The 23280-nt window shown below is 41.8% G+C and overlaps 1 protein-coding gene across 2 annotated transcripts in view; it reads left to right on the forward strand.

Annotated features, from left to right (window-relative positions):
- The window catches only part of DDAH1 (dimethylarginine dimethylaminohydrolase 1), a 154668-nt gene extending 137718 nt beyond the window's left edge, over positions 1–16950 (forward strand). For both annotated transcript variants that reach the window (XM_004262975.3, XM_004262977.3), the window contains exons 5-6: positions 11276–11419; positions 13893–16950. In XM_004262975.3, coding sequence (XP_004263023.2) covers positions 11276–11419; positions 13893–14009 — 261 coding nt within the window. In that variant the 3' untranslated portion in view covers positions 14010–16950. The remainder of the gene's footprint in view (positions 1–11275; positions 11420–13892) is intronic.
- The last annotated feature ends 6330 nt before the right edge of the window (positions 16951–23280 follow it).

A 23280-nucleotide genomic window follows, 5' to 3' on the forward strand; every position in this document is an offset into this window, starting at 1 on the left:
AAGGAATAGACCTTGAAGGGAAGAGAGACTCCTTAACTTGGGAGTGGAGGAGGGGTTGATATGGTTCCTCTTTGTCCCACTTGAATTCTTTTTTTTTTTCTTAATTTATTTATTTTTGGCTGTGTTGGGTCTTCATTGCTGCGTGCGTGGGCTTTCTCTAGTTGAGGCGAGCGGGGGCTACTCTTCATTGTGGTGCACGGGCTTCTCATTGCAGTGGCTTCTCTTGTTGCAGAGCACGGGCTCTAGGCATGTGGGCTTCAGTAGTTGTGGCTCACGGGCTCAGTAGTTGTGGCTCACGGGCTCAGTCGTTGTGGCTTGTGGGCTTCAGTAGTTTGGCAACGGGCTCAGTAGTTGTGGCTCACGGGCTTCAGTAGTTGTGGCACACGGGCTCAGTAGTTGTGGCTCGTGGGCTCTAGAGCACAGGCTGAGTAGTTGTGGCACACGAGCTTAGTTGCTCCGCGGCATGTGAGATCTTCCCAGACCAGGGCTTGAACCCGTGTCCCCTGCATTGGCAGGTGGATTCTCAACAACTGAGCCACCAAGGAAGCTCCATGTCCCACTTAAATTCTCTCCACCAAACGAAGATCACTAGAAAAGGCCTGGACCGAGTCGTGAGATCCAGGATCTAGTCCTAGCTTTGCAGTTCACTACCTTTGCGTGATTTGAGGTAAGTCACTTAATTTTTTATCTCTCCGAACCTCCATAAAAGAGAAGTGGGCTTGATAAAATGACATCACTTTCCCAAGTTCTCAGAGTACCTTATCAGCATTCACTGTCTGACACTAACAAAGGCCAAATCAGAAGGAAACCACGATTTCTCCTCCCCATTTCAGAAACGTAAAACCTGAAATGCAGAGAGCCCAGGTAGCTCCCCACACAAGAGCAGGTGAGGTGAGGACGGCTGCTCTCTTCATCAGCCGTGGTTTGGTTGTCATTTACAGGGGATTTGGGTTTCTTGTACAGGATATGTGGGGACAGCAGTGTTTTTCTTAAATACCAATCCATTTCTTATCAGGGATCTTATTAACTCAGAGGAAGAATAGAAGAGTAAATGGTATACTTATTTGGAAGTTTGATTTCTCTCTCTTTCTTTTTCTGGTTGTTTTTCCTGCTGTCTCCCATAAGTATCTGGTCTTCTTTTAAAATATGAATAGATTTGATAGCTTTCTCCTAAAAACAGTGGTTCTCAACCAGAGACAAATTTGCCCCTCCCTCCCGCCCAGGGGAGCATCCAACAATATCTGCAGGTATTTTTGTCATAATGTGGGGGGCGGGGAAGTGGATGCTTCTGGCATGTAGTGGGTAGAAGACAGGGATGCTGCTAAATATCCTACAATACACAGGACGGTCCTCACAACAAAGAATTATCCAGCCCCAAATGTCAATAGTGCTGAGGTTAAGAAAACCCATCCTAAAACGCGAATGAGCTTTGTCACCCCTGTTTCACAGAAATGTCAGTTTCTGAGCATATCACAGTTAAGGTGCTTTTATCCCTGATGCATTTAGCGACAGCAGTGACTTCTGAAGATCAAGTAGCTCATGACAGCAAGAGTGTTCTTCAGTAGGAGGGAATTAAATAGCTGTATAAAATCCCAGTATTTATTCAGTTTTTGTGTAACATTATTTACACGCATTGGAACTACTTATGGGCAAAAATGTCATAACTGTAAGACAAACACAGAAATTGCCTTCACGAGTACAAAACCTGCAGAGGCTTTTGTTACCAGACTTTGAGAGAAGTGGACTTTGGGACCCCTAGAAATTGAGATGTTCAGGCTCCTTCACTGACAAGTTCCGTGGGAGATAAACAGGTTTTGTTTTAAGTATGTATATGTGTAAAAAATGATCTGAAGGACTCACGTCAAACTTAATAGTGGTTTCCCATAGGGAAAGGGAGAAGAGAAAAGAGAAAGATGGGATAGAGGGGGAGAAACAGGACTTCATCTTTTTTTTTTTTTTTTTTAAAGAAGATGTTGGGGGTAGGAGTTTATTAATTAATTTATTTATTTTTGCTGTGCTGGGTCTTTGTCTCTGTGCGAGGGCTCCCTCCAGTCGCGGCAAGTGGGGGCCACTCTTCATCGCGGTGCGCGGGCCTCTCACTGTTGTGGCCTCTCCCGTTGCAGAGCACAGGCTCCAGACGCGCAGGCTCAGCAGTTGTGGCTCACAGGCCCAGCCGCTCCGCGGCATGTGGGATCCTCCCAGACCAGGGCTCGAACCTGTGTCCGATGCACTAGCAGGCAGACTCCCAACCACTGCGCCACCAGGGAAGCCCCATCTTTTTTTATAAATCAGCTTTATTGAAATATAATTTCCATACGGTAAAATTCACAAGCTTTAAATGTGCAATTCAGTGAGCTTTGACAAATGTATATAGTTGTGTTAAGTCCAATAGAATTTTTAATTTTTCATATTTGAATCTTGTACAAGAAACTTATGTTTTTTATTGTTTATAATTTGTATTTTGGTTTATAATTTAAAAACATGTTTTTAGAAAAACGGTTCGAAATTATGTAATCATACTGCCCCTCATTTTGTAAAAGCGACTTACAAAGATGCATGAAGCATAGCAAAATAACATAACTGGAAATGAAAGGGATGTAAAAGGAGAAACAATAATTTAAATTGGAGCCAAGTTTAAGAATGCAAACCATGAATTCTCATTTCCTCTTTATACGTAGGACATTCAGACTTTAAGCTTCCAATCAGTCATCCTCGCTTATATGTTTGAGAACTTCATTGAATTTAGGCTCCTATTTAGCAAATCCAATTTGCTCTCCTTCCTTTTAAGTATTCATGATAACTTATACCGTCAGTGTTTTTCATAAGCTCATTGAAGGCTAACCCCCAAATATTGTTTGCCCATGAGAAAGCAAGAGTTACATGAACCAGGTTTTAAAACTAAAGTTATCCTTGGTACTAACAAAGAAGGTAGAGAGTGACTTAAGGTAACTTTCTATGAAAAGCCAACTTCTGCTGAAATTCAGGAACCAAGTCTTGTAGAACCATGAAGTCCCCTGTGTAGGGCAGCGGTTTTCTGGAGCCAGCTTCTACTAGCTTACCAGGGTCAATTGTTACATTTTGGGGAATTTTGACAGCTGGTTGTTAAACACATCCATTATTAAAAATCAGATTACATAAACTTATGATTAAAGAAATTTCATTAAAAACAAAGGTAATAGGGCTTCCCTGGTGGCGCAGTGGTTGGGGGTCCACCTGCCGGTGCGGGGGACGCGGGTTCGTGTCCCGGTCCAGGAAGATCCCACATGCCGCCGAGCGGCTGGGCCCGTGAGCCATGGCCGCTGGGCCTGCACGTCCGGAGCCTGTGCTCCGCGACGGGAGAGGCCGCGGCAGTGAGAGGCCCGCGTACCACAAAAAAAAAAAAAAAAAAGATGTGTCATGTGTATAGCCATTACATTGAGGGAAAAATGAGGAAATAGTCTTCCAGTATTCAGAAACTACTATGCACTTCAGCAGAGAAGTCCCTCACATCATTGCCAAACAAGTAAAGTTCCAATATATATCTTCATTGTTTCATTTGTCTTACTCATTAGTGTAAACAAAATATCAACCAGCAGCCATGTTGGAACTACAGTGATTTGTCAATTGCAACTATTAGGTTGGCCTCAAACGCACGAGCTCTGCAAAAATCAACAGAAGCATTCTGTGAGAATCAATTGACAATATGAAATTTATAGTCAAGAGTATTGAAATTTTTATTATTATTTATAAATTGTAAAGGATGCTACCCATCCTTTATATCAGTAAAATGTATAATAAACTTCTGTAGGTATATTATGCATATGTTTTCCCCCATATTTACCAGCACACTATTGCCTGGAGCTGAAGATCTCAGGGCACCAAACATATGCTAAAGACTTTTTTGTTCGGCGCCCAGGCTAAGAGTACAGTTAGGTAGAGGGATATAGTTGAAAGTCCCAATGATGATTTTCTTCACACTATTCCAGAAAAAAAGAATGCTCTTTCCTGTGCATAGACTCTTCCCTAACTCCCAGGCAACCCTTTCACAAATGGCCAAGCAGACTGGGTAGAGGATTTTGAATGTCTCAAAGCAAAACAGTTACAATTATTGCAAGGAAAATGTTTGAATGTGTGCCTTACTGATGAGATAACCAAGGAATCATTTGCTCATACAGAGACTAAGCATTAATCCACCAGTGGTGGGGTCTGAGTGAACAGGGCTGGTCCTGGGCATCATTGCAAAGTGTGTGTGTTTGGCCGTTTCTCATCTCTTACCTTGGAGCTTACCTCTCTACTGCTCTAGAGGTGATAATGCCTCTTCACCCACTGTCTTTTTCCATTCCCAAAGGCTTTGCTCTTCCTTCATCTACTTAAAAAATAGAGTAGCTAGCTCTGGAAACCAACCTATGTAGTCTAGTAGCAAACTCGGATGACTTCAGAGGCCAGACCTTCTCTGTCTGAGATGCACTTAAATGCAAACTTTTCAATATATGTGCACGTCAACTAAATTGTATCTACAAGAAAAATTAGCCCACAGGCTGTCAGTTAGTGAGCTCCGAGTCTAATCTTTCAAGGGCTAATGTCAAGGTGGTAGATTGGTGTGAAGTAAAAAGGTGGGCGTTTGGAGGCTGACTCACCTGGACCTGAATCCTGGATTTCTGTCTTAATGTGTGACCTTGGAAAAATTACTGAATTATCTGAACCTTGGCTTTCTTATCGGTAAAATGAATTGTTAAAGAAAGAAATAAGTGAAGATAGATAAACCATCAATAAAGAGAAGATAGCTCAATAAACATTCCAATTCTTTCTTGCTATTGAATGACCCAGGGGGAAACTGAAAGATCACCCAGCTCCCAATACCCAAGGAAGTTAATTTTTGATGATGAGATTTTAGGAGCTGAATTTAGGGTGCAGGTATCTGAAGAAACATAGCCAGGGCATGACCTCAGTAGCCAAGTAGGCAGCTGTCTACTGTACTTATTCAAGACTAAGAATAAGACTGTGGGATATTTGCTTCTGCTACAGAACTAGTCTTAGAGAAGCATGGCAGGGGTAAGAAGGGAAGGTAGGATGCCAGACTTTGCATTTTGGAAGTACTTTGGTCTGATTTTTTTCCTCTCCACTCCTTGAGTCAAAAACTTAAATCAGGGCTGTGATTACCCGTAGAAGCTCCCCTTGTTCCTTCTGCCCATGCCCTGCTCCCCAGCCCTCCGCAGAGCTCAGAGTGGTCCTGTAAGAGTATGGGGGGTTTTTCCCAGCCTTCCACAGAAACCACTGTGTTTGAAGATTCCTTGCAGAAATGGTTTATGTGACTTGTGGTTGTAGTTTGAATAGTAGAAGAATTCTTTCCTCTACATTTTCACGTGTGCCATATGATCTGAGTGAAGCAGCAGCTCCAAACATGAGATAATATGTGGAGGAAATGTCATCTAGCTTGGAAGGGAATATTTGGCATTGAAAGTTTGCCCAGATTTAACTAAAAAGAACCATGTAACCTCATTCTTAGGATCACAGCCCATCAATTCAGAGAGGTTGTTTAAAAGACAACCTCTCTCAGGTTATGTTCATTTTGAGCTGATCCATGGAAAAACCATTAAAAAATGAAAACATGATATCAATTCTAGAATGTTATTCATAGCTGTTTGACTCAGCCTTAAAAGGACTGCAAGGACTTGATGCCTGGTGTATTGTCAGACTCTCAATGAACTGTTGATGGATGGGTGGATAAATAAATGTATGAATGATTCTAGATATTCAGGAGCAATGAAAAGTGTACTTGAGCATCATATATTGTATATCTCAATAGAATCTATAATGAGTTTCTTTTTTGAGTTGGCTCCATTTTGATACACTGAGATGAATACATATGTATATTTCATAGGAAGATCAATTATGAGCAAGCCAAAAATGTGCTCTGTTTCCTAAACATCTTTAAATACGTTCTATATAACTTTGCTTCGGTATTTGACCAATGCATCCAACATTGTTCTGTGAAACAACATAGCCTGGGAATTTTTTCAGAATAATTGATGTACTACAAAGAAACCATGAGTAACAAGTGGGAGAATGAAACTGCCTTCCAGACTTTTGGATGAGAAAATTCCCAGAAACGTTGGGAACTGCCGGAAATGCCTGGTTGTTAATGCAACTAGCCATGCAAATCATCTTGGGCTGGAAGCCAGACATTTCCCACTCTGTTTTGTGACAGCTCCCCTCTGGGGAGCAAGGCCGGTTCCTCCAAACCAGCAGCTGTGTAACAGACCACCACAACGTGGCCAAGATGATTCTCAGAGCCGTTTCCTCGCACGGCTGCATGCCTTCTTCGTTAAAGAGATGCCTCTGTCAGGAGTGAGGCTGACTTTCTTTTTACTGCTAGTTTACCCTTGACCTTCCTTAAATTATAGATTATCATCTCCTGAAGGCAGAATCCGTGACCAAGTTACCTTTGCATCTCTTTCCTGTTCCCACCTCCCACTGCCATCGCGCCCGGCCTGAAGGGGGCGCTCCAAGAGGACAGTTGAATTGAACGGAACACCAATTGTATCCAGTCCTGATGATATTCAATAATTACTCTCCTTTACACAAAGTGGAATAACTCCTTCGGGAAATTGCAGAAATCAGAAGAGACATTTAGAGCAGCGACTTAACCTCTCAGATACTCCCCCAAAGCCCTGTAGAACTGCTGCGTGTTACCCGGAGTCCGGGGCCTCTCGGGAACTTGTGGCATGGGGACGGATTAGCGGTTTTCTCCTTTCCGTGCTGGCTCCCAGCGCAGCCAGAAGCAGGAAGTATAGCCCCCGGTGTTAAAAGAACACTTTACACACAGCTCTGGAGCAATACACTGCCTCCACCCCTTTTTAGGAAAAAATGTTGGGACATGGAACTAAACAGCCTAGGAGCCACATTCTCAGAATATTTGAAATGATACTCATCTTTTAACAAAGGCTTCTGTGCATCCACAAAGCGGAAGCAGACCCTGTTCCTCTGCCTCGCTCTGGCTCTGTCCCTGGGAGCCTGAGCTCTTTGAGGTGATGCCCTGCCAGGCGGGCCGGGAGCACATCCTCACATCCTCGCAGTGCCATTCCAACACCACAGGGGAGAGATGCTAGAGAGACACACAGTCTCCTGAACCTTTTTCTGTGTATTCCCCTCTGGATGGCAAGCGCCCTGCATTGTGTATATATGTGTGTCTTCTGAACCCAGCCATAAATAAATGCAAGCTGTCTTATTCAGACAATAACAACATATAAGAGAAAGAAAAACAGTCACTAACAGGAAAAGAAAAACCTGTTCTTTGTCCCAAAAGAGAGAAACCCTTTGTGTTCAGAATAAACACCTTTAGCTTTTTCATGGAAAAAATGTATTTTTTGTTTATTATCTATAGTTACCACTTCCTAAATCCTTTTAGTTTAGAAAGACTACGCCTGACAGAGCTTTTGTATTTTTCTTTCCACAGTTAAGCAGAGCCACTCACTGCTCCACACAGGGTCTGTTCTAGTATTAAAAGTCATTTCTTTTGGCACAGATTTTAACCTGTCTTAAAATGATAACCATGCGGTCTTGATAAATTATTTGAAAAGCTTCTCCTAAGGTGGCTTTGGTGGTTTTGTTAAGACATTTATTTTAAGAGTATCTCTCAATAGAATTTATCAGTGAATGACTTTATGTATTCCCAGCATTAAATTATTTCCGCTCTAAGAATATTATAACTCCTTTCCTCACAGTGATGAAAAAAATGAAACTATCCTCAAACAGTGCTAGGTTGGGTACTGACCTTATGTCAGTAATTTTTGGAATGTTCCCACCAGAAGTTATAAATTATAAATATAAGGCCCAGAAGAGAGAGAAACATTAAAGAGTGAGGAAAACAGCAATTAGAATTTCACAGAAATACCATCAACTGGAGAACAACAAATGAAGCACATGGGAGGGGAGTGGTATTGTTCAAGCTAGGATGTGGGGAGATGGGAGGGAACATGGAGAGAGCTGAAGGCCGGGTAAATAAAGCACACCAGGAAAAGAAGGATTCAGTGCCTATTATTCCAGAGAAAATGGGCACTTTCTGAGGTAGGTTTCTCTGCAACCTTGGAGATTCTAGTTTGTTCCTTCACTGATAAACAAAAAGCCAGCAGTGATAACATCCTTGATAACACTTCCTCTGGAATGTATAACATTCCATGTTTCTGCTTCATAGTCACCACCGGACATGCATGAGTCAGACTGAGAGGTGGGGAATTTGCTGGGCTGCTCATGGGACCATTGAAGTTATAGTCAAGGCTTATGAGGTGTGGCTATGCTTCTTTCTCTTTCAACTCATCTTGTACTAAGAGCCATAGGTGATTTCTTTATCTCAGAACAGGCTATCTTAAGTGTGAGGTTAAAGGGCAAAGCTTGCCAAAACAGTAGATGGGACTGCAGACTGGAAACCTGAACCTTGTTTGTCTGGTCATGCTGTCATAAAATACTAGCAGCTAATTAAGGGCTTAGTACAGCGCCTAATTATATTCATTATCTTCACTTATCTTTCACAATAAGTATGTCAAAGACTATTATTATCCCAATTTTATAGATGAGGAAACTAAGAAGTCAAAAAAAAGCTTGAATTTCTATAGCTCACAAAGGATACAGCAGAGACTTAAACCCAGGTCTCTTTCCAGAGTTCACCGTCTTAATGTGTCCCCTCCTACACAATAATAAAGGGAAGCTACTATTATTTTTTTTTTGAAAGCAGCCAAAAGAAAGTCTGCCTAAGATATAATTAAATAGCAATTCATAATAGAGGAGAGCTACTTGCGTCTGGAAATTTTCTCGTAAACAAGCCTCTTCATATTATTTTTGGGCACATCCATTTGATAAAGAGGGCTAAATTGAATATGTTGTTAATTTGCTTATAATAGTTCTAAATTGTCCATGTCCTTGAACAGATACAAGGTTTCTCAGGCTGGGCTCTAAGGAAGAACCCACCCCACCCGTGGGTGATCCACCCTATGGGCCTATCCCCTCGGGGAACAATTTACATTAAAAAGTGCGAAAGAAGGGCTTCCCTGGTGGCGCAGTGGTTGAGAGTCCGCCTGCCAATGCAGGGGACACGAGTTCGTACCCCGGTCCGGGAAGATCCCACATCCCACATGCCACGGAGCAGCTGGGCCCGTGAGCCATGGCCACTGAGCCTGCGCGTCCAGAGCCTGTGCTCCACAACGGGAGAGGCCACAACAGTGAGAGGCCTGTGTACCGCAAAAAAAAAAAAAAAAAAAAAAGTGCGAAAGAGATGTCCAGTCAAGTCGAAACTGTACCGTGTCATAACAGGATTACACACAAAAAGAGAATGAATGGTACCATGATTAATTTTGACCATAAATTTAAAGTAGCAAATTAGTGTGAAAAAGTAGATGATATGGTAGTTTGTAGGAGAGAGATTTTGCTGCAGCTCTGGAAGTCAAGAAAGAGCAAAGTGAGATGATTAATAAAGTTTTGAGTTGCACAGATCTGGGTTTAAATCTACAATTATGACCTTGAGCAAGTTATTTGACCTCTCTCAGTCCAACTTCGTCATCTGTAAAATGGGAATTTGGGGATTCAGTAATAAATGTAAAATGTTTAGCATGGTGCTCTGCCTGTTCTTATTGTAATATAATTGTCTATTTGTCTGACAGTCTCCTCCATTAGCCTGTGACCTCTTCAAAAACTGGATTTATGTCTGTTTATCTTTGTGTCTCTGAGCCTTTGATATAGTGCTTAAGCTCATCCCCACTCTTGATGTTTCCTTCTATGTGAAGGATGTTCCATTATCATATTATTCCTGGTTTCTGTCTGCTCTTGACATATTCCCCACTTGGAGAAGAGAATGGATTACCTGATTGGTGAGTCAAGAAGGCCTTACCATCTGTACTCTTCACATCCTCTTGGGAGTGAAGTTTCTGCAGGGAGCGTGGCGTCTCTTCTGCTCTTCCACACCGTAAATCTTACTGTTCAGTGCCTCCATGACTTGGTAGACAAGAGACCTAACTCTGGGGTCCTATAATATGAGGCCCATTTCCACACAAATCTTGAGGGGCAAAGGAAGACCTAGCTGGAAAGATAGATTAGAACCAGACAGTGAAAAGATCTTCTTATACCTCCATGGCATGACATTTTGACAGATTCCTTAAAACATATAGATAATGATAAAGAATGGAAAGAGTCTACATGAGTAAGCCCAAAATCATACTTGTTTTTGTTTTTAATGTTTGGATATTTTTGGCGTGGGGGAGGGGTGCAGGGGAATGGGGAAGGTTGTTCTTTGCATTTTTGTTTTAATTTGTTGAGGGGCTGAAGATGAGATATCAATATTTTAAGTTCTTTGCAGAATTCATTTTTGTCTTATCTTTAAGTTATTTTATACTAAGGTACTAATAAACCCTTCATTTGATGAATGGACCTGCTAAGTCAGTTTTTCTCCAAGTGTGGTCCAGGGACCATCTGCCTCAGAATTACCTGGAGGGCTTCAGAATACAAATTATTATGCCTCACCTCAAACCTGCCAAACCAGAATCCCTGGGGGCATGGCCTTGGAATATGATTTTAACATTCTCCCCAAGGGATTTTTATGTTCATTGTATTAAGGGCAGCACCTGCCAACAGACAAGTGAATTCAATTTAAATGTACCGAGAAGAGGAAATTATGTTTGTGTGTGTGTGTGTGTGTGTGTGTGTGTGTGCAGTTATTGCTAAATCAGTTAACTGACCATTCTGATTACTGCTACCGACCATTCTGATTACTGCTATGATCCTTTTTCCCTATAGACCAGAGCAGCCCTGCTTACTCAGCTGAGGATATCATCAAAACCCCAGCTGGGCCTTTTGTCTATGTGTCTTTCTGATAGATCTTATGAAACAAATAATCGTTTTAAAACCCTTAAAAGCTTAGAGACTGGGCTTCCCTGGTGGCGCAGTGGTTGAGAGTCCGCCTGCCGATGCAGGGGACACGGGTTCGTGCCCCGGTCCGGGAAGATCCCACATGCCGCGCAGCGGCAAGGCCCGTGAGCCATGGCCGCTGAGCCTGCGCGTCCGGAAAACTTAGAGACAAACACGTACTTTTAAAAGAACAAGAAGAACCCTTACAATTCTTCCAAAGAATCGTAGCTACATCCAGTTTTCCTCTTTTGGTTCTAAGTGTCTAGAGGTAATAGACAGGAACTTCAACACAGAGGAACATTCTTAGGTATGGATTGCAAGCTTTTATCCCACCACACTGCCCTCCTTCTGTTGGCAAGTGTGGGAGACGCTCTGCTTAGGCCTGCTTTGTTTCTCGTTATAGATCATGCAACAGATGAGTGACCACCGCTACGACAAACTCACTGTGCCTGATGACACGGCCGCAAACTGCTTATATCTAAATATCCCCAATAAAGGCCACGTCTTGCTGCACCGAACCCCAGAAGAGTATCCAGAAAGTGCAAAGGTAAAAAAAAAAGTCCTTCTTGCCACAGCAGCTGAGTAGGCCTCCCTTTGCAGCCTTCCTGCCTAGGGATTTTTTTCACAATAGAGTGACAAATAATAGGGCTTCCTTTTCCCCTATACACATCATTAGGAAAGCCAAAAGGATAACATAATTTATTTATTTATTTTATATGATTTTTTTAACATGTTTATTGGAGTATAATTGCTTTACAATGGTGTGTTAGTCTCTGCTTTATTACCAAGTGAATCAGTTATACACATACATATGTTCCCATATCTCTTCCCTCTTACGTCTCCCTCCCTCCCACCCTCCCTATCCCACCCCTCAGAATGAGAGAAAATATTTGCAAATGAAGCAACTGACAAAGGATTAATCTCCAAAATGTACAAGGATAACATAATTTAGGGCCGAAGGCAAGTTTATTTAACTTGCTCTTCTCGTTAGTGTCATTGGTCACTAATGCATGCAAAGTAATTGAGATGATCATGCCTGGTATTCAGACCTTTTCAAATGAGTATTTGGATCTCCCAAGTCTGTGCTCCAGCTTTGATTAAATGTACTTCTTGACACTGACATGCTCATTAAGCATAGAGACCTACAATTAGATGGCCAACTGCCTCATTGTTTTCTGACAAATCTAAGCTGCCCCTCATCAGAGGGTCATTTGTTTCTTCAGTCAGAGAAGTAGGAATGACCCAAAGAGAAGGGTGCTCAAAAGCAGGGGCTACACATCCTAGGCAACAAAGGCCTGAAAGGATAGAACAAGAAGAAATATAAATACAGCACACTTGGAACCAGCCAACTGGTCCCTCCAAGCAGCTCTGCATTTATGTTCCAGCCAGGGAATTGCCCCCTCCGTATGGAATTCCTTCCTGGTCTGAGAAAATCTTCCCAGTCTTTCAGGGCACTCTGCCAGTCTCATCTGTGTACTTTGGTAATTTCAATTTAATCATACCAAGCAGATTAAGGGTGTTGGTCCATAGATCCTTCAAGTGTTCATATCTTTTTTAGGCATTTCAGTATGTTCATCTCTGTCCAGAGGAGCAAGATATTTATAGTAAGCATTACAGAAGAGTCTTAGTAACCACTGATCTCTCTCTCTTTTCTTTCAATCTTAAACTTTAAAACTTTTAGAAAATAGTTTATGCTACCTTTTAAGTATGCAATACTGTATAATTACTAGGCTTATCCTCCTAGTCAGGAAAGATCCCCTTCAGCAGATTAAAAAGAGAGCAGGGGAAGAGGATAAATAGATTTTTTTTTTTTCTTCTTCCATGGCTGAAAGTGTGAACCTGAGGAAAATATAGGACCCCTGACCCCCTGGACTGGGGCTTAACCAGCTCTCAGATGAATAGTAGGTCTCACAATTTAATGTGCCTTAGGGTTGTTAAAAATACAGGTTCCTAGACCTCCCCACCCTAGAATCTGCCATGTCAGTAAGCACCCTGGTCACTGAACTCACTTGGAGAAACACAGCTCTGGATCATTCGTACCCCTTCAGCCACATCAATCATCCGATAACGAGATGATCATTAACTGCTTCTGAATTCAGCCCTGGGTCTACCACCAAAAAACAGTAACATCATATTTATTGAGTGCTTCCCCTGTGCCAGGCACACCGCATGTACTATCTTATTCATTCCTTACAGCAGCCCTGTGAGGGTGCTGTTATTACTCCAGTCTTACAGAGAAATAATCCCAAGGCGATGCCACTTGACCGAAATTACACTTGGAGCAGTAAGTTGGCAGAACTGGGGCTGGAACCCAACTCTGTGTGGTTCCAGCACTCTTAATTAACCACTGTACCAAAGTACATCCTACAGAAGCATGGTAGATTGTTTTTAGGCAGTGTATTTTCAAGTGATTTTGCCTTTTTTTAAAAAAAAAATGTTCTTTGTTTTATCATCAGAGAAAAAATCTGTGGACTGTTAATTTGAAGGTTTGACACATGCTTGCTTTCTATTTGTGTCAGAAGATGCTCTAAAATTCACACACCTGTAATTTAAAAGCAGTTTGACCTGAAACCCTTCACTTAAATTATACTTTGTCAAGTGTTTCCAATGGTCTTATTAAGGAAAGGAACATGATAGTTGAGAGGGTTTTGAAGCGTGGAGAGAGAGTCCTACTCAGCCTGTAAACACGTCCACCAACTTTCATATATCACTTAATCTAGCAATGACAAGGGCAGAGTAAAGGCCTTTCTAGTAACAACCACATTTCTGACACATCTTTGGCTTTGAGGTTAGAGCATAGAGCTAGTGGTTAACCAATGCTGCTAGCTCTCTGGGTATCGCTGTAGACACGTGTGTGGTCTTGGTTCCATGCATATCTTGGGGTTCAATGGGTGAAAAGCCTAAACTTACAAGTTAAATGAATCCTCTACCCCAGGTGGAGGGAGTGGGCCTGGGGGCCAGGGAAGACAGAGGCAGAAACATAAGCCTTCTTCTCTACTTTTCCTTGATTCCTCCTGCAGGTTTATGAAAAGCTGAAGGACCATATGCTGATCCCCGTGAGCCATTCTGAAATGGAAAAGGTGGACGGGCTGCTGACCTGCTGCTCGATTTTAATTAACAAGAAAGTAGAGTCCTGAGTCGCAGTCCCTCCCTTGTTGCCGGCAATACTGCACTCGTAAGGCCGATAACTGTACCCATTCCTACCGTTTTCATTGACAATCTTTTATGCCACTCTGCTACTAACACTGGTCTACAATTCTAAATTTAATTGCTTCGTTCTGCACCTCCCCCAGCCCCTCCCCTCGAGGTGGTACCTAAACTGTGGATTTGCTCAATGAATTAAGCAATCTAGAAAATATAGAGCTAATGAATTATTCAAATGTGATTAATAATTGTAAGGAAACACTCATTTTAGTGTTTGTATTATCAGTGTGAAAATTGTTTATTTGCCAATATAAACCGAAGAATGTCTTTTTGATCAGTCAGCTAAGCTGGATTTTCTTTCTGTATATCATTAATTATCTTTGGCTCCTATGAAATTCCCTGGTCTGTGGATCCTCCTCCTTTCCCTCTTTGTTTCCATCTGAAGTATGAAAACTTTCCCACTTCTATCACAGTCACCTCGACCTTGGGTAGAATCCGGGGTCTTGCCTTCTGCACATCTTCCTGCAGGTCGACCCTGTCTGCCAGCAGTCTTTCTGCCTCGCCGCTACATCTGCCGCCACCACCACTTTCCCCCAGAGGGTCAAACAGGCCCCTCAGCAGAACCGTGACCAAAATCAGAGCGGCTGTTTGGGGGAGAGTTCACTGCACAGAGGCACATCCCAGTGGGGTTTGCCCCAGAGATCTAAATTCTAGAAGAAGTAGGGCACCACACCTAGGAAGGTGAATTCAGCACCAGATGGTTGCTAGGGGGTTGCAGATCAAGAAGCTTGGACACACCCCATGAGTACAACACTTTAGAAAGTCTTTAAGTCACATTCCATGCATTTTTGCTTTATTACTGGCCATATACAGACCTTGGGGAATAGACTTATTTTTTTCTTTCAATTTACTTTCATTTCCCCCCATTGTGACTCACCCTGTTTCCCGGCTTCTACCCCTTAATCTACAGAGTTATTTTTTTGCTGACCTACAGAGTTATTTCTTTCAAAAGAGACATTACATCTAAAAATGATTATTGATGGTCTAGTGCGAGCCAGATGGAGCATGTTCAGGAAGTGATAGGCTTGGTGCTTGAAATCAGCCGCAGACAATGGACACTTCTACTTTGAAATATCCGTGAATATTTACTGTGGAATTCAATTAAAACTTCTCTCCTCTGTAGCCTTCCAATTACACAACCTTAAACTGACACGAATCTCTTAACAAAGAACAATGCCGCAGTGAAGGGAGAGATGGTTGTCTTTTACTTAAATGAAAGAATCAGTCTTTTAGCAGACCAGGGAAATGGTACTTTCCAAGGAATGGTGACTGATCCAGGCATGTTATCAAACTTCCCAGTCATCTCCACCTTTCCTGTATTGCCTATGGCTAAGATTAAGATTCAGGGAGTTTAAGGAATGCTACTTCACGTCTTGCTAGGCTCACCTAACGTGTTTGTAATCAGACATTCCTCATGTTTGGTGACCAAGAGAGAATACCTTCATTCATTTCATCTCCCCCTGAACAAATGGAAGTGAGAAACCTCTGAACAAATCAAGACAACCTTAACTACTATTTTTTTCATTTATTCGATCATTTTATGTCAGACTTAGAAGAAGTTCCTTCTCCTCCTTCTTTTTCTTTTTGCTTGACTTTAATATTCATATCACATTCAAATATCTAATTTCATGCATCCTATGACTGAAACGTATCTTGGTCACTGGCATATTTCCAACTGTCTCATCATGGGTGAATAATATGTTTTTACCACAGAGAGAATGAATGTTACCCACATGCCCAAGTTAATAAAGAAAAATTGTCCTCAGTAGTTATGGTTGCCCTTTGGGGTTAAATCCGGCCCTATGCTGGCAAAAACAGAAATCCTCCCTCAAAAACAACCACAGGAAAACTCACTCAATCAGCCACTTCAGTCTTAATAGTACAGCTAACTGGCATATAATTTCCAATATCTTTATTTCTAGCTTTCCAAACTAAAGAACTGTTCTCTATTATGTTTAGTAAATTGCAAGTGAATCAATTTTTCTTTTGAACCATTTGTTCTACAGAAGGCTGTTTTCACTTTTCCTTTTCTTTTCATCTTTCCATCTTTCCTTCTCTTTGTCTCAAGAAATCACTTAGCATCTATGTGCCTCTTCTACAGAATCTTATTCTGCACTGCTACATCACCTACAAGGCTGGCTTCTTTGGACTCTCTCTGTGATATGCTGATGTGGAAACCTAAAATATTTGCAGCATAGTAGTATTATTTCTTTGGTGTACTCATCAGCATCATATTATCTTTGAAGAGGAAAGGCAACCCGCTACCCCGTTACCTAGGTTCCCCTCTTGTCCATTGTGATTTATAAGGAAAAGCTAACAGAAACTGCTTTTTGACATTATAAAGACATTAGAGATTGTATTTAAGTAAATAAAAGTTGAGTCAGAATCACTTGGTCAGTAAGATTCAACTTACTAAGGACAATATAGAGAAAGTACATGATTTAGCATTATTTCTTCAACTGTGATGAATTGCTATAGAAATCAGCAGGCAGATCTCTCTACTGTGTATTGATTGCTCTTTTAAGCTACTGTGAACAGGCTACTAAGGCCATCTCTTCATCTAGAAGGGGAGAAATAGTCTGTAGATGAACAATGTGACTTATTTAGAGTTGCATGTTAGTCTTCGTAATTATTTACTCCTTTACATTCTGCAGAACTCAGACATGATTTCCACGTGGTGTTAGATTCGTGCATTTTATCATACTGACCATCCTGTTACAGCCAGTGTATGGTTATCCACTCTGTGTGCCAAAACCAGTAATGCCTTTCACGGTCCTTTAGTCCAGAGAAATTCTGCACTGATTTTAGTCTCTTGCTGTACTGATCCTACAAGTATACCAATCACGATGGAATAAAGTGTGAGTTGTACTGTGATCAATAGCCTATGTCTCTTTCTTGCAACAGAAACTGCTGTGGTGAATGAAGTCACCATTTCTTTGCTACCAGAGATGGGAAGTTTTTGTTTTTTTTCTCTCTTGTCCTATAAGCTATGGAATTAGAAATACTTACCTGTAAGTCAACTGCTATCAAAAGCTTGGATTAAAATGATAATCAAAGGATACTTCATACTTGTGGTGCTTTAAAAGTATGCATAGTATCCACGTGTGGTCAGGAGATCTTGATTTCACATATGTTCCTCCTCAAAAAGGCTTCCCTTGTTCCTTTGACTCCTGTCATCAGCACATTATAATATGGCTCAGTTATGGAGACGGTTGAAAGATTTTTTCCTGTGTTCATGCAAGAGTTTGCTTTTTGTTTTTGTTTATTTTATAGTAAGAGTTTTTTAGGAAATATGAAGTTTTTTTAATAAGACTTTTTATTTCCAACTATTTTTTTCAAACTGAAAGTAGCTTCATTGTTCTCTTTTTCTGACTGTAAAAATAATAACCGCTCACTGCAAAAATAAAAATCAAACCTTACCCAAAAAAACATAAAAACAAAAGTAAAGGAAAAAAAATTACCCCAAATTTTATCACCTACAGACAGCTGCTATTAGCATCTTGGAGAATATCCTCACATCTAGGACTAGATACAGATATAAATATGGAATGATTGTACATCATCATTAGTGCTTCCTTCACTTAGCAATATATTGTGGCCATCTCTCCATGTCAATAAATGGAGATCTACATCATCAACTTGAACAGCCCTGAATAATTCACAATAAGGTTGTCACAGCAGCTCTTTCTAATTTATGTGGAGTGTTCTATCACAGATGTTTGGTGTGCCCACATTTCTAGTAACCGCGGGTCTTCAGGCTATCAAACATGTTCTGCTTATAAGCTCTCACACACCCCAAGGGTTAGCTCAATCCGTAATCCTCTTACCATAACTGAAGGGTACATGCAAAAGCCCATCAGAAGCACAAACCAGTACTAAAATCCCTTGGAGAGGTCACTGATTTAGTCACACCGCTCAGTTGACGATGCGTCAGTTAGTTCTCCGTTATTTAGGCTGCCATTAACGTGGACAGTGAAACTAAAAACTGCCAACTGCAAACCTGCTCTGGGCCGCCACAGGAAATGGAACCTTCCACCCACGTGCCAGGGTTCAGTGCTACTCTTAGAGGAGAGAGGGAGACACTTTTTAAAGCAAGAGTTAGCAGGGCTCCCCTGCCTGGTCCCCCCCAGCCTTGCAGAGAGTGGAGGAAGCTAAGAATGAGCAAAATCCCCTCTCACGACAAGCTTCAGGTTCTGGAAATGGGAATTTGCTGAATGAAGAATGCTGGTCAACCATCATTTTAGACACATGAGCACATGTTTAGCAAGTTCCCACACTCTGCCAGGCTCCTGGGTGCAGCTCCTGTCTTTTGAGAGCTGACAGTCTGGGAAGGGCGGGGAAGGAAGACCACACAAGCGCCCCAATGATCATAACACAAAAGAAGGTAAGGGAGGAACCAAAAAGAATGGTGCTGTGGTGGTTCCCAAGTAGGGGAGATCAGACAGAGGGCTCAGGGTTTAATCTGGGCTTGAAAGTTCAGCTCTGGCTTCGAGAAGCCAGGATAGAGTTCTGGGGGGCAGCAAGACAAAGGCATGGAGGTGGGAGAGCACAGTGTACGCTTCAGAAGCACCTACTGTGTGCCCGTTAACCTGCCTAGGCCCTCAGGATACAATGGTGATTGTCCTTGCTTTCCTGGAATTTACATCCAAGTAGGAAGACAGACATTAAACAAGTTACAGCAAGCATGATAAACATTATGAAAGGAGAATGGGGTTCTCAGAGCGCGTGGTAGAGGCAAGCAAGGGGATTTGTTTGGCTGAAACACGAGGCAAATATAAGAGCACAGTGAGACAATGTAGGTTGGAATGTCAAGGGCCTTGGGTATTTGGACAGAATTTGGCAGTCTGTGAGTGTCCCCTGAAGATGTTTGGGCCAGGGAGTCATACTAATGGAGTTTGATATGGCAGCCTTGTATAGGATGAATGGGAACTGAGACTGGTGTTCTTCTAAACTTAATCTCCCCAAATATAATGCATCATTTAAACACCTCTTCTCAGCACCAAAATGGAACCTGAGAGCTCGGCAATTAACTCTATATTTTCTCTCCCGAAAAACAGATTCATAACACCTTTCCCTCCCAACTACAAAGGGACATTTTCAACGCAGATGAGATAAAAAGACTAAAAGGTTCTTTGGAAGAAAGGTATAATGTAAATATCATTATCATCATCATTATCCTCATTAACTCCTATCACAGCAAGTCTGGAGCCCATCAAAATGTCATCTTCTATTTGAAACATCAATCACCTACTCCAGAAATAACTCAGGATTTTCATAATTGATGCCTGTAAGCTGGCCTGACAGCTTCCATGGTGAATTCACAGGTTTCCTTGGTACCCAGCAAGGCTGCTCCAAAGACATACCTGCCTTAGGGAACTGTTGGCAAACCTGAATGGCCCTCATCTCCCATCCCCCTCCAAACACTCATTTTTAACTCAGTGAAAGCAGGACCGCTTATAGCAGAAGATAACGGGAGTTATCAGGCTTTTAGGAGAACGTGTAAGTGCCAAGTATGTTAGTCACTATAAATAAATAAAAGATTCAAACCAGTCTTTCCTCTAACCACTTGGTAAAATATAGCCTGGGCTGGCTTGTGACATGAATGCTTAAAAGCAGTGATGGGTCCCTAGGTCTCAGGAAGCCCCCTCTATTTATAAATAGAAAGTTTAGTCATTTGGCTATGAATAACAAGACAGAGCTTGGGTGAATTAACACAAGCCTCTGAAGGTAGTTTTGCTTTTCTTGTGCTTAAACTTTTTTAAAGAATTTTATTTTAAGTTCCTAAGGACTCTTATTGATTAGACAGGGCTTTGAACCAGAACTCAGAGGACAACTGCTCAAAAATTAAACTAGGAAAACGTGTGCTATGTGTTGAAATTTCCCATATCCCATCAGGGTACAAGACTGCATATTTCAGACTTTACATATTTCACGCTAACGCAGGAAAAGTTCAGGAACCAAACGAGTTCTCATTCCAAGCAACAGTCGAGCTATGTAGAAATGTTAGGTCTTCTACCTCTGGAAAGAGCTTGTGGAATAAACAGAGTCGTGGTCATGGATCCAACAGAGACTTAGAATTCCAGGGCAGGATATGAACAAAGTCAGCTGTTTTGTTTACATGGGACTCAGATGAGCATATGAGGTCCCCCTAGGATTAATGTTAGGACAGCAACATGGGGCTTTCTTTCTTTCTAGGTTTAATGATAATTGAGGGAGACAGAAGGAACACTATTACCATGGCAAGGTGGTAACAAAGAGTCTATCTGATAAGAAATAGAATTCACCTCCACTTGGATCAAATTGAAGAGATTCTAATGAAGGTCTGTTTCAAAGGTATGGATATTCAACGGACAAACAAGGGGTGGTGGGTGAGACACCCAGAAACCAGCTGTCAGCATCACGCCTAGGCCCCACAGGACAAGGACAGGAAATCATACCACTGGATCTGGGACAGAGAAGGGAGGGCCACAGCTCTGGCCAGAGACCAGTTTCCAGAGCCTCTCTTCTCACTGTCTGACCTGCTGGCGCTCCCCATCAATTGAACACAATGGCAAGATGGTTAGTGAGGGGTCCCAGGTGATGCCCCTGCAGGGACCAGCACAGAGCTGGCAGAGAAGGGTAGAAAAAGGATCTGGAAAGGGTAGAAGATGATCAGCACAGTGCCGCTATGAAAATGAGCTCTCAGCCCTTCAGAGAATCGTCATCACCAACTCTGTCTCTCAAGGTTGGCATTTAAATCCTATTTCTTAGCAAATTCCTCAGGCACATGCCAGTTCTGCGGTCTGGTTCTCCCTCTTTCAGTATCAGAAAATGATTGGAGCAGAATCAACAGTAGAACATGAGTCTGCACAGCCTGAAGGTGAGAGAACGTCACATTCCAGACCCGTGAGTCCTGGACCGCTTTAGCAAGCAGTACGTTAGTTCTAAAATAAGCACAGTAGCTCGGGCACCTGGTGTCCAAAAAGAGCTAGTTGCCTTTTTACTGCATGCCCATGACCTGCTGGTGACATAAAGTTGCTTAGGATTCCAAAGAACCTATTTTCTGTGTTCCCCCTTTTGTTTATACCTACAGCCAACCTTGCTGGGCACAAGCTGTTTTGGTTTTACATGGTTATGTTGCTCATGGGGATAATATTCAGTCTGAACTAATAGTAGTGAGTTCCCCATTTTGGGGGGTGTTCAAGTAGAGACTAAAGGACCCCATCCAAGATGGGTTGTAGAGATTGCTCTATCCAGTAAAATCTAATGTAAATAACATCCAACATCCTTCACTGCACTGGAATTCTATGATTAGGTGTTTGTACTGTTCTGATCCTGAGTGACTTTCTTTTCCCCTCTGATCCCCACTCCCCCAGTCTCCCTAATAGATGGACATCGTCCTCATCTGTTAAATAACAGTAATTACGGTTCCACTTCCAGCATGACAGCATGAGGAGATAGATCTGCAAAACTGAGAAGATTGTTTTTTTAAAAGAAACATTTAGAGTCTCTGGAAATGGTCGTAAGTGTATACATCAGATGAAGACATTTAGCCAAGAAAATCTGCTAAACTCGGTAAGATCAGTGAGACTCTGTGGTATTTGAAGCTACACATTTCCTCCTCCCCTCCCAGCTCAGTGACATTAGTCCTCCACTCCAGAACACAGGGCCCTCTCTCCCTGCAGCACACCGAGGGGTGAAACATCAGTGTTGCTCATCTTGCCCTCAGCTACATATTGCTGACACTGATTTCTGGACAAGTGTGGCTGGGAGATGGGGACTCCCGTCTTTCTCCCAGCTCTACTAGTGGGACAGAGGCTCTACCCTGAGCACTGCACCATGGAGAATACTGGGGCCCTGAACCCCTTGCCCCGGCTCCCAGGGTAGGGGTTCCAGCCAGGAGAGGGAAGTCAAAAAGACTCGAGGCTATTGCCCCCCACCTAGCACAGAGCAACTACAGCAAAGAGGTCACTCAGAGAGTAGCACACCATTGTCTCTACCCCCAGCTGTAGAACCTTCCCTCAAAAATTTTGCCCAGGGGAAGAGGCAGGCAGTAGAACAAAGAGTTCCAAATTGAGAAGCTGGTCTAAGGATACTCTCAAAAATAGAGGAGTTAGTAGTGAAATGCAACTGGGAGGAGATTGGTAGATTCCTTGGAGGTGTAGGCATCCAGATTGGAAAGGAAGAAGGAAAATTGTCTCTATTCACAGATGACATGATTTTGTATATAGAAAACTCCTAAGGGATCCACTAAAAAATGATTCGAATTAATAAATGAGTCCATCAAGGTTTTAGCATACAAGATCAATATAAAAAATCAATTGCATTTCTATATAATTGCAATAAACAATCCAAAAATGAAACTAAGAAAAACAATTTCATTTACAATAGCATTGAAAGAATAAAATACTAGGAATAAATTTAATAAAAGAAGTTCAAACCTTATACTCTGAAAATTATAAAACATTGTTGAAAGAAATTAGAGCTAAGTAAATGGAAAAATATCTCACGTTTATTTACTAGAAGACTTAATATTGTCAAGATGGCAATACTCCCCAAAATGATCTACAGCTTCAAAGCAATCGCTATTAGAATCCTAGCTGACTTCTTTGTAGAAATTGGCAAGCTGATTCTAAAATTCCTATGGAATTTCAAGAAGCCCCATATAGTCAAAACAATACTGAAATGAAAAACAAATTTGGAGGACTCAGACTTCCCAATTTCAAACTTCGAAAGCGAGAGTAATCAAGACAGTGTGGTACTGGCATAAGGATAGACACATAGATCAATGGAATAGAATTGAGAGTCCAGAAATAAACCCATGTGTCTATGGTCAACTTTTTCAACAAGAGGGTCAAAACTATTCAATAGGGGAAAGAATAGACTTCTCAACAAATGTTCCTGGGACAGCCGTATACCCACATGCAAAAGAATGAAGTTAGACCCTTCCCTTTCACCATATACAAAAACTAATTCAAAATGGCTCCAATACCTAAGTGTAAGAGCAAAAATATAATATAAAACTCTTAGAAGAAAACATAGGAGTAAATCTTCATGACCTTGGCTTTGACAATGGATTCTTAGATACGACACCAAAAGCACAAGCAACAAAAGAAAAAAGACAAATAGACTTCTCAAAATTAAAAACTTTTGTGCTTCAAAGGACACTATCAAGAAAGTTAAAAGAAAGCTCATCAAATGAGAGAAAATATATCATATATCTGA

This window comes from Orcinus orca, chromosome 1, assembly GCF_937001465.1.
Source record: "Orcinus orca chromosome 1, mOrcOrc1.1, whole genome shotgun sequence".
Classification (NCBI taxonomy): Eukaryota; Metazoa; Chordata; class Mammalia; order Artiodactyla; family Delphinidae; genus Orcinus; species Orcinus orca.